The following is a 16,334-nucleotide window of genomic DNA, read 5'->3' on the forward strand; positions in this document are numbered from 1 at the left end:
CATTAAAATTCGGTGTTTTAAAAATTCTATACATAAGAATTCTCTTAAGTAAAAATTTGTTTAAATGAAAATTCTTTTAAAAACTAATTCGAAAAATTAAAATTCATCTGAAATATAATTATATCTAATAAAATTCTTTAACTTTCGTCTGACAAGATACCCACCTAGGGTGGGTCAGACCAAATTGACATTGTCATATCTTCTAAAGTTTTGCCTAAATTGCATATTATATTGCATTTTTTATTTGTTTAAACAATTTATTGTTGTTATTTATTAACTTTTTTTTGTATTGCAGCTAGAAAAATGCAGTTTTTTCAAATTTTGATATTATATTATGCTTGTTAAGTTGCAAAATTAGGAACAAAATGCAATTTTCTTGGAACATTATGAAAAAAGTTAATAAATAGCAACAATTATTTGTTTAAACAATAATAAAAAAAATAAAGTCTTATTTTAAGAGGCAACATTTTTAAGGCAGCTTTGCTGAATTTCCGCAATGCAATTTCCATTAAAGCTACTATCGCTGATTTTAAGACTCATCTGAAAATAAGATTTTCTTTTTACTGTGTACATTGTAATAAAAAGCTGTAGTTTTTTTTTCAACTAAATGTTGTTGTATCGAATAGTGATCAATTGCGACAATGAACAGTAATTGTTTTTTACCCAGCATGCCCTGTTTAAATGAAAAAGAAATTCTAGATTCCACTCACGAAACATGTAGAATAGTGTAGAATTTCTGTAATGCTCTTCTTGTAAACTGGAATATCTAAAGTTTCAAATTACTTTCAAGTGCTTTTATTGTTGAAAGTTTATATACGTTTAATTTTAATTCAGAATTTAAAGTTATGCTTTTCTAACAAACCATTTTTCCAATAATTTAATTCGAAACAAATATCTCTGTCAATATTGTTTTTTTTAAAAAAACGCAAAAAAGTAAATTTCTTTTAAAATAAATTGTTTTATTGTTATCTAATTATTATAATAAAAAAAAATGTAAATAACTGTAGTTCACAAGCATTGTTATAAATCAATGTACATTCTAAAAATAAGAGTTTAAAGTTTTATTTTTATGAAGTTTGTTTCATTTCATGAAAAATGCGACTTGTTAATGCAATAAAAAAAAGTTGTTGTTTTTGATTGAAAGTTTTTATTTATTTTTTTTTTTTTTATTAATTTACTTTATACGCAACAGAAAAAGGGAATCTTTTAAATCAAAACTTTACCTAATAAGCAATAAAATTGAGATAAACTTTGAAAGAAAAGTAATCAAATTTCAACCTATTTTATATTCTTATATGCAGAAACGAGTATAAAAAATTAAAAATTAATAATATAATAAATTTGAAATATAGAAAGACGTCTATCTATCGAAAAATTGAAATTAGCTGTTTAATTTTTTTTTTGTTAACAATCAAATATAATGTTCGTAATTATTTATTTTCTTTTCTTAAAAAAAAGTCTAGAGCGAAAAATTAAATTTTCAGATGGTAAGTCAAAAATAGATTTATCTTTATTTCGTAAATGAGTTTTCTGCGAAACGTTCACTTCAGTTCACTGATAATCCTAATATATATATAAAGATTTAGTGAAACGTTAAAATCAGGTTGAACAGTTATTTGAAAAAAATATAAACGAAATTCATTAATTGAGACTAAATGATTAAAAAAAAATATAGAGTAATAAATTCATTAGTCATAATTAAGAATAAAATAATAAATCCTTGAAGAATCGATGAGAGTTAGAGTTAATTTTATTAGTGAAAAGAAAAAATAAATATAAATTTATCACTGAAAAAAAAATTTGTTTTATTTAAATAATCGATTACTTGACTATTATCACATAAATAATTACTTGAAACAAATACTTTTTATTTGAATCAATATAAATATTTCTATATTTAAAACAAATACCATTTAATTAACTATTAAACAATAATTATTTAATACAAATAAATATTTACTATAGAGACGGATGAATAAATATTAAAAATCAATTGTTCCAATTTTTATTTATTAGAAATTTTCATTTAATATAATAACGATTTTAATGAATTTTTATTAAGTAAAATTTCATTGCATAGAATTTTTTTTAAGATGAATTTTTATTTGTTCGAATTACTATTTGATAAAATTTCCATATAACTGATTTTTCATACTGCAGAATTTATACTTAACCAAAAACTAATTTAACAGAATTTCTAATTGATAGAATTTTCATTTGTCTGAAATTGAAATTGACCTAATAAACAATCGACAGAAAGATTTCGGCGTTATTTTTAAAATCAACCAATCACAATTTTATGGATGATTTTTGACTGGTTGATTTTAAAAATCGCGCCGAAATCTTTTTGTCGATTGTTTGTTAGGTCAATTATTGCAGTTTCGGACAAATGAAAATTCTATCAATTAGAAATTCTGTTAAATGAGCTTTTGGTTACCTATATAAAAATGTAGAAAATCGGTTTAATGAAAATTCTTTAATATAGAAAACTGATTTGATAAAAATTCTGCAAAATAATAATTTAAACAAATCAAATTCGGCTCAATGAGAATTATATCTAATGAAATTCTATATTAAATGAAAATTCTAAGAATTTGATTTTTATAGAAATTATTCATGCATCTTATTTGATAATAATTAATAGTCAAGTAGACGATTATTTGCTTAAAAGAATTTTATTCAAATATTTAGAGCATAAAATATAAACAAAATTAAAATCATTTCATTTTATATTTATGGCTGTGTTATAACATTTTTATATCTCTCTTAAAATGTTAATACAATATAAAATATGTACGTGTAAGCCAAGAAATATATAAATTTAAATTATTTACAACTAGAGATTTTATGTATGGGTGATTTTCCACGAAACATACAATTTCATGACCCTTGTTTTTTTACAAAATAAATTACACATATTGTAATAAATTCAACGTGAAAAGATAATTTTAATGCTAACAAACAAAAGCCTATAGCCATTGTTAAGAATGACTAAAATGACAATCGGAAATTGTCGTTGACGTGCGATGAAACGCGAATATTTTAAGTAAGAAATTTTAGATAGAAAAAGAACGAGGATCGTCAGTACTCGACACGAGGGCGAATAATAACTACTGTAATAGACGATACATTTTTTTGAATTATATTAAATTAAATAAATCATGTGGAGTGATTGTTTATAAATAATGTGAATGTTCTTTTTAATAAATTATAATAGTAAGAATAACAATCTTGAAAATAAATAAATATGAATAGTGATTAAATTGTTACAAACTTTATTTAATCCTAGAAGCCACACAATTAAAACATTAAAAATTATTAGGCTTGATTGTGTAGAATTAACATTTTGGTCCTTCGAGCCGGATTATTCGCATAAACTGTGTAGTGAAAAAGTGTCGAGTGCTCAAACTTTGGTTCGGTTTTATAAAAGAAAACTGAAATTAACTGTGAATAGAAATTTATATTGTGATCGAATTAGAGTGTAACCAAATTACGTGAGGGCCATAATCGGGCAGATCTATCTGGAATTGGTGGTTGCATTTTCAAATTGCTGAGGTCTCATTTATATTGAGGATTTGAAATATTTGAAGAAAACTCTGGAACGCTTGGAAAATAAATCGTCGATTTGAGTGGAATATAGTCGCCTTGTCTGCTGATCAATTGTCTTCATGGTATCTCATCAATACGTGAGCCTATTGTTTTGCGTTATTATTGTATCTAACTATTGTTCGATTCTTAATTAGGTTTATTTGAAAATATTATTAGTTTAATAACAATGGCAGAAACACGTGAACTTGAAGTTGCTCGACAAAATAGAACTAATTGTAAAAGTAAATTAACAAAATTTAAAACTTTTATAGAAAAATGTCAAACAAATATTGAAATTAGTGTCGAGGAAATTCAAGTTCGCTTAAGTAAAATCGAGGAAGTGGAAAAGGAATTTGACAGAGCTCAACTAACATTAGAAATATTGGCTCCGGGAATAAATCGTGAACAAGATAGAGCGGAATTTGATGAAAATTATTTTAAATATGTAGCGTTAGCAAAGCAAATTTTGAAAGATCGCAATTTCCAAAATCGCGATATATTATTGGAGAATAACGAAATAGATCGACAACGAAATCGTATAGCGTTGTTAGAAGCTGAGTTGAGTTCTCGTCGAGATGCCGAGATTGCAGGTTTGAGAGATATAATATCATCGAGAAATTCTAATGAATTAAGTACAGTGCGCACGCATTTTCCACTTCCTAAGCTAGACCTTCCCACTTTCTCTGGGGGATATGAAGAGTGGTTGGGTTTTCGCGACACGTTTGTGGCTATTATTCATGACGATTCAACTATACCGAAGGTACAAAAGTTTCGGTATTTGAAATCTTATTTGAGGGATGGTGCCGCTCGCGTTGTTGAAAATATTGCAATATCAGAGTCGAGTTATGATGAAGCGTGGAAATTATTAGAAGATCGATTTAATAATAAAAGAATTATAATCCAGAGCCATATGACAGCTCTGTTTGATTTAACAAGTCCGAATAAGGAATCGCCATCGTGTCTTCGTAATATGCTTGATTCAATTTTGAGACACACTCGCGCGTTAACAGTCTTGGGTCAGCCGGTGGAAAAGTGGGATACCCCGCTGATATATCTTATCGCTTCAAAACTAGACAAAGATACCAGAAGAGAGTGGGAACGGTCAGTTAAGGGGAACACAATGCCTACGTTTAATGAGATGACTAATTTCATTCAGGAAAAATGTCAAGTGTTAGAATCAATGAATCCTGTCACCAGTGAACATAAACATATGTCAAAATCAAATAATAAATTACAGGGAAATTATGAAAAGAAAAGTACGAGTAAGTCTTTATTAAACACACAAAATAATTATAATTGTAGTTTATGTAATGGAAATCATTTTATTCAAAAATGTCCTACATTTCAAGAAATGACTACTGGTGACAGAATTCAAACAGCAAAGAAAAAAGGCTTGTGTTATAATTGTTTAAATAAAAATCATCTAATAAGTAATTGTAAGTCAAGAAACTGTTCTGTGTGTAATAGACGTCATCATACTTTATTACACAAGGAATCAGAAAATGAATCGAATGCGAGTAGTTTGAATGTAGGGGATAAGAATGCATCACAGGAAAATGTATTAAAAAATTGTCATGTTATCGACTCTTCTATGGTTCTTCTCTCAACAGCAGTGGCAGTTGTATTAGATGTTTATGGTAAAAGATATAATTGTAGAGTTTTATTGGACAGTGGTTCTCAACCGAACATAATGACTGAGTCTTTGGCTAACAAATTAAATCTTAGAAAGAAGCGATTACAATCTTCAATTGAAGTTCTCAATAGCAATGAAATAAATAGTGCTGAATGGGTAGAGACTGTTATTGAATCTAAAACTTCTAATTTCGCGACAAAACTTTCTTTTTTAATCCTTCCAAAAATTACAAGTAATATTCCATCTATTCCTATAAATAAACATTTGTTTAAAATACCTTCTCATATCAAGTTAGCTGACCCTCATTTTGACATACCAGCTGCTATAGATATATTATTAGGAGCAGAAATATTTTATGAATTGTTGTGTAATAATAAAATTTCTCTCGCGATACCACACACTTCTCTTCAAAATACTCAATTAGGGTGGGTCGTGACTGGAACAATATACAATAATAATCAAAAACAGACAAGATTAACGTGTAACTTGATTCGGGATTCATTATCAATGCAGTTGGAGAAATTTTGGAAAATGGAAGAAGATGTCAAAATGGTTCATTTATCAAATGAAGAAGCTAGATGCGAGAAACACTTTGTAGAGAATAAAAGTCGTGACCTTGAAGGTAAATACATTGTGCGTTTACCATTCAATCATCGGAAGGAGGAATTAGGGAAGTCATATGAAGCAGCTATGCGAAGATTCTTCATATTGGAAAGGAGGCTGTTAAAAAATGAAAAACTGAGGCTTTCTTATAATCAGTTCATGCAGGAGTACGAAGATCTTGAGCATATGGAGCAATCAAGTAGTGGACCAAATGAGGGTTACTACCTTCCACACCAAGCCGTGATCAGAGAGACCAGCCTCACCACAAAACTAAGGGTTGTATTCGACGGGTCAGCGAAGACGAATACTGGAATCTCTCTCAACGAAACTCTATTGGTGGGCCCTACGATCCAAAGTGGATTGATCACCATATTGATTAGATTCCGACAATATCCTGTAGCACTGATTGCGGACATCGAGAAAATGTACCGTCAATTTTGGATACACCCTGACGATAGAAAATTTCAAAAGATTCTGTGGAGGAAAAATTCGGATGAGCCTGTTAAAACATTTCAATTAAAAACAGTCACATACGGAACTTCTGCAGCTCCTTTCTTAGCGATTCGATGCTTGAAGGAATTGGCCAAAGATGAAGGTTCACATCATCCAAAGGCAGCTGAAGTTCTTGAAAATGATTTCTATGTAGATGATCTGGTAACTGGTGCTGAATCAATTGAAGAAGCTCAAGAACTAAAACATGACCTACAACAGTTGACCGAAAGAGGGGGACTTCATTTATGTAAATGGAGGTCAAATAAACAAGAAGTCACCGGGAACACAGATGATAAAGTAGATTCACGATTGAAGTTAGATTTGGAAAAAAACTCAAAGACCTTGGGAGTAATGTGGGATATAAAACAAGACAATCTGTGTTTTGAAGTTGCACTCGGACGAAAAGAACCAGTAACATCCAAAAGAATCATGCTTTCCGAAATAGCCAAGCTGTATGACCCGCTGGGATTAGTTGCTCCTGTAATCACCTATGCTAAAATCAAAATGCAAGAGTTGTGGAAAACTGGATCATCATGGGATGATCCAGTGCCATCTGACATCTTAGAAGATTATGAAGAATATCAGCGTCAATTGTGCGCGATCAACAACTGGAGCATAGGAAGATCAATAAGAGATCAAGGATCTGATGAGTTTCAGCTTCATGGTTTTGCAGATGCAAGTGAGAGGGCGTTTGGTGCATGCATATATGCTAGATCATCCAAAGGTGGGGAACATCGAACAACTCTTTTGTGTGCAAGGTCACGAGTGGCTCCAATAAAAACAGTAACCATTCCTAGGTTGGAGCTTTGTGCAGCAGTACTTTTAGTTAGACTTTTAAAGATTGTGAAAGAATCATTGCGTTGCCGAGTAGATAGAGTCATGCTTTGGTCAGACTCAACCATTGCATTGAGTTGGATCAAATCTTCACCTCACTTGTTTAACATCTTTATAGCAAATAGAGTGGCTGAGATCCATGAATCATCTAGTGCTGAGATGTGGAGACACGTATCTTCAGGAGATAACCCGGCTGATGCAGTTTCCAGAGGTCAAATGCCGGAGGATTTTTTAAATAATAAATTATGGAAAAGTGGTCCAGAATGGTTAAAAATGTCTGATGATCACTGGCCAAATAACATGATTCCAGAACCAGATCAGTCAGAATCAAGAAAAACAAAAGTTTTAATTGCAAAGCCGAAGTCATCTTGGAAACAATTATGGAGTCGATTTTCATCTTGGAAAAAATTGACTCGTGTGATGGCATATTGTTTGAGATTCGTGAATAAAGTGGCAAAGAGATCGCAGGATTCGGAAGAATTGACTTCGGCTGAGTTGAGAGCTGCAACTAATAAGATTTGTTTGCTTGTTCAGGAGGAGGAATTTGCAGATGAAATACATGAGTTGAATGGAGGCAATAACTTACCTAGAAGATCACGATTATTGAGATTGAGTCCAATTATTGACGAAAAATTAATAAGAGTTGGAGGAAGAATAAAAAAAGCGTTATTGCCATTTGATCAGCAGCATCCCATCCTTCTCCCTAGTAAACATCCTATCACTACCCTCATAATAAGATCTACTCACGAAGAATATATGCACGCAGGCGTTAATGGCACTCTATATGCAATTAGGGAAAAATTTTGGCCCATTGATGGGAGATTATCGGTGCGTAAAATTGTAAACAGATGCATAAAATGTTTTAAAAATCAACCTAAAGAAGTATCATACATTATGGGCAACCTTCCAAAAGTACGAGTTACACCGTCAAGACCTTTTGAGAATTGCGGTATAGATTATTGCGGACCTTTTTATGTGAAAGAAAAAAGATTAAGAAATCGAGGAAAAATTAAAGTGTACGCGGCAATTTTCATATGTATGAGTACGAAAGCGGTGCATGTTGAATTAGTGGGTGATATGTCAACGGAAATGTTTTTGGGATGTTTGCGAAGATTTTTTGCTAGGAGAGGTAAATCTAAAAGAATGTATTCTGATAATGGACTCAATTTTGTAGGAGCGAAAAATGAGTTGAGCGACATTTACAGCATGCTCAATAAAAAAGAAAATAATGAAACAATAAAAAACAATTTAGCAAATCAAGGCATTGAATGGTATTTTTCACCACCAAGTACTCCACATTTTGGTGGAGTATGGGAAGCAGCTGTGAAGTCGCTCAAGACTCATCTGAAAAGGACTGTCGGGGAAACTCTTTTCACTTACGAGGAATTGTATACATACATGTGTGAAGTAGAATCAATATTAAATTCAAGACCGCTCACACCAATGTCAAATGACCCGAATGATATGCGTGTTTTGACTCCAGGTCATTTTTTGGTCGGATCATCATTGATGACGATTCCATCATTAGATTTTTCACAAACTCCATCAAATAGACTAAGTAATTGGCAACACATTCAAAAACTAAAAAATGATCTGTGGAAACGATGGACTCGCGAGTATCTAAATGAGATCAACGTGAGATCAAAGTGGCACACAGGTTCTCCTAATATTATAAAAGAAGGAACTATAGTGATTTTAAGAGATGATAATTTACCTCCTTTACGGTCGAGTTTGGGAAGAATTATTCAGGTGTGTCCTGGAGATGATGGAGTTATTCGAGTAGTGAAGATCAAAACTCAGAACGGAATATATACTCGTGGAGTGAAATTAGTTTCGCCACTTCCGATAAATGATAATTATTGAACGTGCCCGTCCAAGGGGGGCAGAATGTTAAGAATGACTAAAATGACAATCGGAAATTGTCGTTGACGTGCGATGAAACGCGAATATTTTAAGTAAGAAATTTTAGATAGAAAAAGAACGAGGATCGTCAGTACTCGACACGAGGGCGAATAATAACTACTGTAATAGACGATACATTTTTTTGAATTATATTAAATTAAATAAATCATGTGGAGTGATTGTTTATAAATAATGTGAATGTTCTTTTTAATAAATTATAATAGTAAGAATAACAATCTTGAAAATAAATAAATATGAATAGTGATTAAATTGTTACAAACTTTATTTAATCCTAGAAGCCACACAATTAAAACATTAAAAATTATTAGGCTTGATTGTGTAGAATTAACAGCCATTTTAATTTATAATATTAAATATAATATTTTTAAAATGAAAATTAAAGAGCCAAATCGTCATGGGGAAGCATTTTAATAAAACTAAATTATTTTATAAAAATCAAAACAAAACTTAGTTATATTTTAGCCGAAGCATTAATATTAACTCACCCAATTAGATTCATTACGGCATAAACTTATTTCATGATTGATTTTATTGTTTTTACATCTTTAAAGCGCCCATTTTACATAAGGAATCACAGAATCGTCATAGTGAAGCCTTCACATATTTTACAATAAATTCAATAATTATTAATATTTTCTGTTAAATAAAGTTAATTTATTTACAACTAGAGATTTTAGAGACTAGAGATATTAATTTAGCAAGTATAAATCCCGTGTAGAAAATGAAAATTGGTCCTAGCTTGGTCCTATCTATTTTTCCCTATTATTAACTAGGTCCAAGTTTGGCATTATACCCACTTGGAAAGATTCCCCGGAAAGTGCCCCCTGGAGGTTCTATGAGAATTCCGCCGGAACTTCCAACGTAATTCCGTCAAAATTCCAAAGAATTTCCGATGGTATTCCGATGGAATTCCGATTAATTTTTTTCAAAATTTTTAGAGTCCTAATTCCGTCGAAACTCCGTCGGAATCACAACGGAAATTCTTTGGAACTCCGATGTAATTCCGACGGAATTACGTTGGAAGTTCCGGCGGAATTCTGATAGAACCTCCAGGGGGCACTTTCCAGGGAATCTTTCCAAGTGGGTAGCTTGGTCATACAATGTTTTGTGATGCGATTTTAGCCTGGTCCTATCTTGGGTGCCTAGTTAGAACCAGTTTTAATAATAAATAATTAAAAAATTAATTTTAACCACAATTAATACTAACTTTCTAAAAGAAATATCCTGTAAGTTTTAAATTAAACTCTGAGAGTTGAATTAAAATTTGAACCCTACGGGAATCAAACCCCAGAAGCATAACCTAAGAGACCAAACGAACGCTTTAACGACCGCGGCTACCAAACCTAATTAGATATTTTTATTCGATTTGTCTATATAAATTTTCACTATATTTTTTTAATTCTATTTTACAAGAAATACTTGAAATCATCCAGAACTTTCACTGTAAGTGTTTTATGTTGTCAAATAATAGATTTAAAACATAATATTGCATTGTTTAATTGTTTAAACAATTTATTGTTATTTATATATTAACTTTTTTTGTAGTGCACCTAGAAAGATGCAGCTTTTTCCTTATTTTACAATTTATCAAGTTTATATTATTCTACTTGATATAAATTACAAAATTAAGAAAAAACTGCATCTTTCTAGGTGTACTACAAAAAAAGTTAATTAATAACTATTATAACTTTATAATTTGTTTGATAAATTGCAAAAATAGAAAAAAACACTGCATTTTTCTAGGAAAATTATGAAAAATGTTAATAAATAGAAACAATTATTTGTTTAAACAATTTAACATAATAGTTGTTGCAAATTTAATTCTATATTTTATTTTATTTATAACCTTTAAATTAATAACTACTAAGAGGAAGTAACAAATTTATAAAATTGTGCTACTGTCTATGTGTATTTAAAAAAGTTATAAATTATGAACAATAAATTATTTAAACAAATAAAATTTAATTATTTGGCAATATATATAACAATTACATAAATTAACAAATATAACTATGGAAAAATGTCTTTAAATATTGTAATGAATGTTGTAAGAAATAGATTTGCAATTATGGATGCTCGTCGTACCTGGGTTGGAAATTTAACGAAAAATACAACTCTAAAACAGATTTGTTTAAATGACATATTTAATAATAAAATATTTGGTTTTTAACATTACAATACTAAACAAAACAATAGTTGAACAAAAGATGAAAACATCGAAACTAGCCTTCGTTCGGTTCGAAAAGGTACTCTCGCAAATGCACAACGCAAAGAATACAAAAATATAAACATAAATATATTCGATTAACATTTTAACGGTAGACAAATACCGAAAGATAATTATCGAACATAACGTGGAAATTGACAAAATAAAAGATAAATCGTGCGTTTTTTTGAATTACAAAACAACATTAACAAATGACGACGTAAAAGAAATCATTATTCTGATAATCGTGTAATGATTGTTATTAGAATATTTTTATAGCTCGTCGTGCCAGGGTTCGTTTTTAATAAATTTAACATTACAAATTACAGATTTAACGTATTTATTAATAAAACAAGAAATTTACTATTTACAAACGATTAATGCAGAAAATAACATAATGATCATGAACGCGATTAACAAATGAAATAAACGATGAACGACGGCGTAGTTTCTCGAAAACTATCGATTAATCCGCGCCAGAGAACGTCGTATCTCTACGCCAAACTATTTTCGGACTTTACGTGTGGTAATGGCCACCAAAAAAAGAGATAACGATTTAAATAGCGGTAAAACCGCTTTCAAAAATGACTTCATTAATTATGGTTAAAAACCATTCAAAAGGAAGGATCTACGATAGTGGTGAAACCACTGTTAAAAGAATTTTACACGTTAAATACGGTAAAACCGTTTTCAAAAAGCACGTTAACTAATGATGAAACCATTATGTCAAAAATCTAATCTGCGGTGAAACCGCATTCAAAAAAATACTACGTAGTGTAGACCACTTTCTTTAGCGGTAAGACCGCTTTCGCAATGGAGGAAGAAGTGAAGAACTCGGGCCGCGCGCTCTGCTTTTACGCCGGAGCCAGTGATCCGTGATTGGCTGGCGCGTTGGGCTTGCGCGCTCGCTCGCCTTCCCCACTACCGAGAGTCTCGGGACTCACGTGGTCGTGAACGTGTACTACGTGGCGTATGTGATCCGTCAATAATGTAAATTATCATCTTTAGATAATTTACGATATTCGGTCGATAATTTTTAAACTTTCATTACAATCGTTACGAGGGAAGAAGTCGCTTTTGGAACATGTATGGTAAAACCACTTGTGGTATAACCACTTTATGCAGTAAGACTGCTTTCGTTTTGAGGTTAAACCTCTTCGTGCGTAGAAAACCCACTTTTACGTTTTGGGCATATAGTGATACTATTTGAGGTTAAACCTCTTCGTGCGTGGAAAAACCACTTTTACGTTTTGGGCATATAGTGATACTATTTGAGGTAAGACCTCTTCGCCGTGGTAAGACCACTTGCTGCGTCCAGCTGCGGTGAGACCGCTTCGAGAAGTGAGGATCTCAACCGGCGCTCGGGACCTATATGTTTTTGGTGGAGTGGGGACGACCGGCAGGGTAAAATAAATAAATAAATGTTTTCCTTATTATAAACAAAATAAACTTTAAATAAATTATTTGACGATACGTTCCTCACAATATTTATTGAAAATTAATAAATAATTAAAACGATAAAAATAATTATCAATTAATTAAATAAGTATTATCTGAGAATATTTTACAAATCCTAAATTCAATCACTTTTTTTCATAAAAAATTTTCTAACACTTAACTAGATGTTCTAGCTAAGTCCAAGTTACGACCAGTGTAGAATATATAAACAGGAGCTGCCAAGGTAGGATCAATATTGGTCCAACAATCATTTTAGGCATACGTTGGTGATTTCTACACGGGATACCGTAAATACGAAACAGATTGAAAATCGTTGATATATTGATTCAAAAAAAATCAGTATTAGTAGTACGTGATCGTGAAGCCTTTTTCAGTGTCATTAAGTGGGAATAAAATTATGAATATTTTGTCCTGTTCACCACCACGGATATTTTATTCTTGAGCACTAAGCCTAAAGAGTATGTAAAATTTAATTTTTGTTAAATTGTAAAAAAAAAAATTTTTTAATAACAATAACAAAATTTTACGCTACGCGGAGAATCACCGCAATATATAGTATTTATTTGTACTTAGAAATAAAGTACATGAAACTAAATTAACACGGAAGCTGCATCGAGAGGTCACAGGTTATTTTATTTAAGATACCGATGGGAATTGTGCTTTATGTTTTATGCATGACTCATGATCCGTTATCACTTCCCTTCCCTTAACTTACTGTATATTTAGCTAGGAACGCTCCCCTTTTTGCACAACAACCACAAATGATACAGAATGTGTGATAAAAAATCGGAAACAAGGTTAGAATTTTAGCCTTGGGTTATTTTTGTTTTGTTATTTATTTATTTTTTTGTAAATTAGAAAAAAATAATAATGAATTGATGTTTCCATTCGTATTTGTGGATAAAAGAAGAAGAAAAACATGATCGCACGAAATGAGGAAAAAATGAATACAAATGTTTATGCTGTCCTCGGATTGAAATGAGATTGTATGTATGTATGTGTGAAAATCTGTAGGAAGAAAAACATTTTCTTCGACTGATCAGAAAATATAAACGTGTAATTTTTTTTCACCCTTTTACATTTTATCAATATGATTCGAGAATCAGAATATATATATGGATTTCAACATATCAACGAATTGGACCCTTTTAATTTATCTAAATTTATTTTTTCAAACACAACGAAAAATTTTTTTTTTTTAACAATAGATTTTTGTCTGAAAAGAATTCGAAAAAATCATGGATCAAATAAATAATTAATTAAATTTAATAAATATTTTTTTGAAACAAAATTTAATAAGTTTATTTAAATATAAATATTATTTCACACTGAAACATTTAATTATTTGATGTAATTAAAAATTATGTAACACAATAATTTTATTTTATTGATTCAAAATGAATTGGAAGATTCTATATATAGACAGTCGAATAAAAGTATAATCAAGTAGTTTTGATAGCCGTGATCGTTAAAGCTGTCTTAGGTTAGGTATTAGATAAGATAGTGCGCCGAGGGTTCGATCACCGTAGGGTACGAATTTTAATTTAACTCTTAGATTTGATGTAGGATACGATAAAATAATATATTTAGGTTTAGTAAATATTTATTTGGTTCAAATACATATTTAATGGATAATAGACAAGTGAATCATTTCTTTCAATCAAAAAAAAAAAAAAAAAATTATTTGAATTTCAAAATGTTTACATAAAATCAAATTTTCAAACAAAAAAAAATAAAATTAATAAATTTTTAAAAAAGTTTCCATTATATAAAAAAAATTTTCAAAAATTTGAAATTTTTTAAAAATCCATAGGGTAAGTGTATCAATAACGGCGAGTGCATCAATTACGGCGCTTTCATAAAAAATATATCTATTATTACTATTATATTTAATATAATTGTTGCAAAATGATTTAAAAAAATTATTTTAATGTTTTTTTAATACAATTACTAATAAAGATGCAGATTTAAATAATTATTAATTTAATTATTTGAGATCATATTTTTTCCCTCGCCGTAATTGAAACATTTTTAAGATTTCCATTGGCTCCAAATCTCTCTAAATCTGAATTAGTAAAAATGTTTACTAATTGAAATTAGTGACTCACTTTTTGTTTTAGAATTAGTTAAATTTTACTAATTGTTAGTAATAGTTACTAATAATTAGTAAAATCTTACTAATTCAGAAGCAAAAAGTGAGTCACTAATTCAAATTAGTAAACATTTTTACTAATTCAGATTTAGAGAGTATCTTTAAAATACACGTAATTTTGGTAACCGTAATTGATACACTGAAACTGATACAAATGCGCCGTAATAGAAATTTACGGTATTAGTTTTAATTTCTCATATTTGTTTAAATAATCGATTTTTATAAACTATTAAATTTTTATTAATTTCTAAATAACATAATCTTTTAGTTTAATAAGTCTTAAATTGACTTTACACAATAGAAATGTCGAATTTTCTATTTCAAAGGTGTTTTTACTCGAATCGCGCCGTAATTAGTGCATTTACCCTATTTTCTAAATTGTTTAGTAAAAAAATTCAAAAAAATCATGGAACTCCTTTTCGTAGAGTACGAAAAGATAAAAAAAATGTAGTCAAATTAAAAATAGTAAATTCCAACATATATTATAATGGCGTAAATTCCTCATATGTAAGAAAAAAAATTAGAATGATAATTTTTAATGGAAAAAATTTATAAAAACATTTTTTATGCTATACGTAAAAAAGGATTTGATCTAGAAATATAAAAATGATTGAAAAAATTTAAAATACGAATCTTTTCATATGCTTGTCATGATTTATGATTCAATGTATATATATATATATATATATATATATACATGTATAAAGCTTACCTTGGAGATAGAAAGAGAGTTTGCACATGATTTCTCCGAAGTTCCATAAAATTGAAACTGCTTGACTTATAGCCACTGGCATGCAGATGCATGTTACTAAAAGATCAGCTATCGACAAATTCACCACAAAGTAGTTCGTTACACTGCAATAAAAAACAAAAAATTTACAATTAGAAAGAAATTTTGAATTTTTTAAAAATAAACTTTACAATTAGAAAAAAAATTTATTTGTTAAAAGACAATTTTTTTTTTTAATTCATAAAAATATTTTTAAAAATATATTAATTCACGATAAATAGTACAAATTTTTGTAAACAAATTTTCTCTATCAAACAAATAATATTTTTTTTTCGATTAATTTGTTATAATTTCATTATTTGCTTTATTTCTGCGTTTGATTTTTCCCTCTAATGGAAGTTTAATTCTCTTTGAATACATAACCAAATAATAATTAATGTGAGGCATTTTACGTGTAATATCCTGAGTTAAAAAATTGATTTCTCGAAAAAAAGTGAAACTTGGGGAAATTGTTGTCCTACCTGATAGTAAAATATCTCCAACAAAATTTTTGACTTTTTCGAAATTTTGGGGGAGATAGAGGGGGGGGGTCAATTTTATCAGTTTTCCCTGACACCGCCTACTATTTGAATTTCTGCTGTAATAAATGTAATGATAAAATAAGTGTCGGATTAGCTCGCCGGATCAGGGTTCGTTTTTAAACAACGGTATTACA

The 16,334-nt window shown here is 29.8% G+C and overlaps 1 protein-coding gene across 2 annotated transcripts in view; it reads right to left on the reverse strand.

Moving 5' to 3' along the window:
- LOC127288312 (RYamide receptor-like) overlaps positions 1-16,334 on the reverse strand; it is a 130,138-nt gene that overhangs the window by 70,702 nt on the left and 43,102 nt on the right. For both annotated transcript variants that reach the window (XM_051315706.1, XM_051315705.1), the window contains exon 3: positions 15,602-15,744. In XM_051315706.1, the coding sequence (XP_051171663.1) occupies positions 15,602-15,744 (143 nt within the window). The remainder of the gene's footprint in view (positions 1-15,601; positions 15,745-16,334) is intronic.

The sequence above is a fragment of the Leptopilina boulardi genome, unplaced genomic scaffold, assembly GCF_019393585.1.
Source record: "Leptopilina boulardi isolate dan_hultmark-lab unplaced genomic scaffold, ZJU_Lbou_2.1 LbouV2_384, whole genome shotgun sequence".
Lineage (NCBI taxonomy): Eukaryota > Metazoa > Arthropoda > Insecta > Hymenoptera > Figitidae > Leptopilina > Leptopilina boulardi.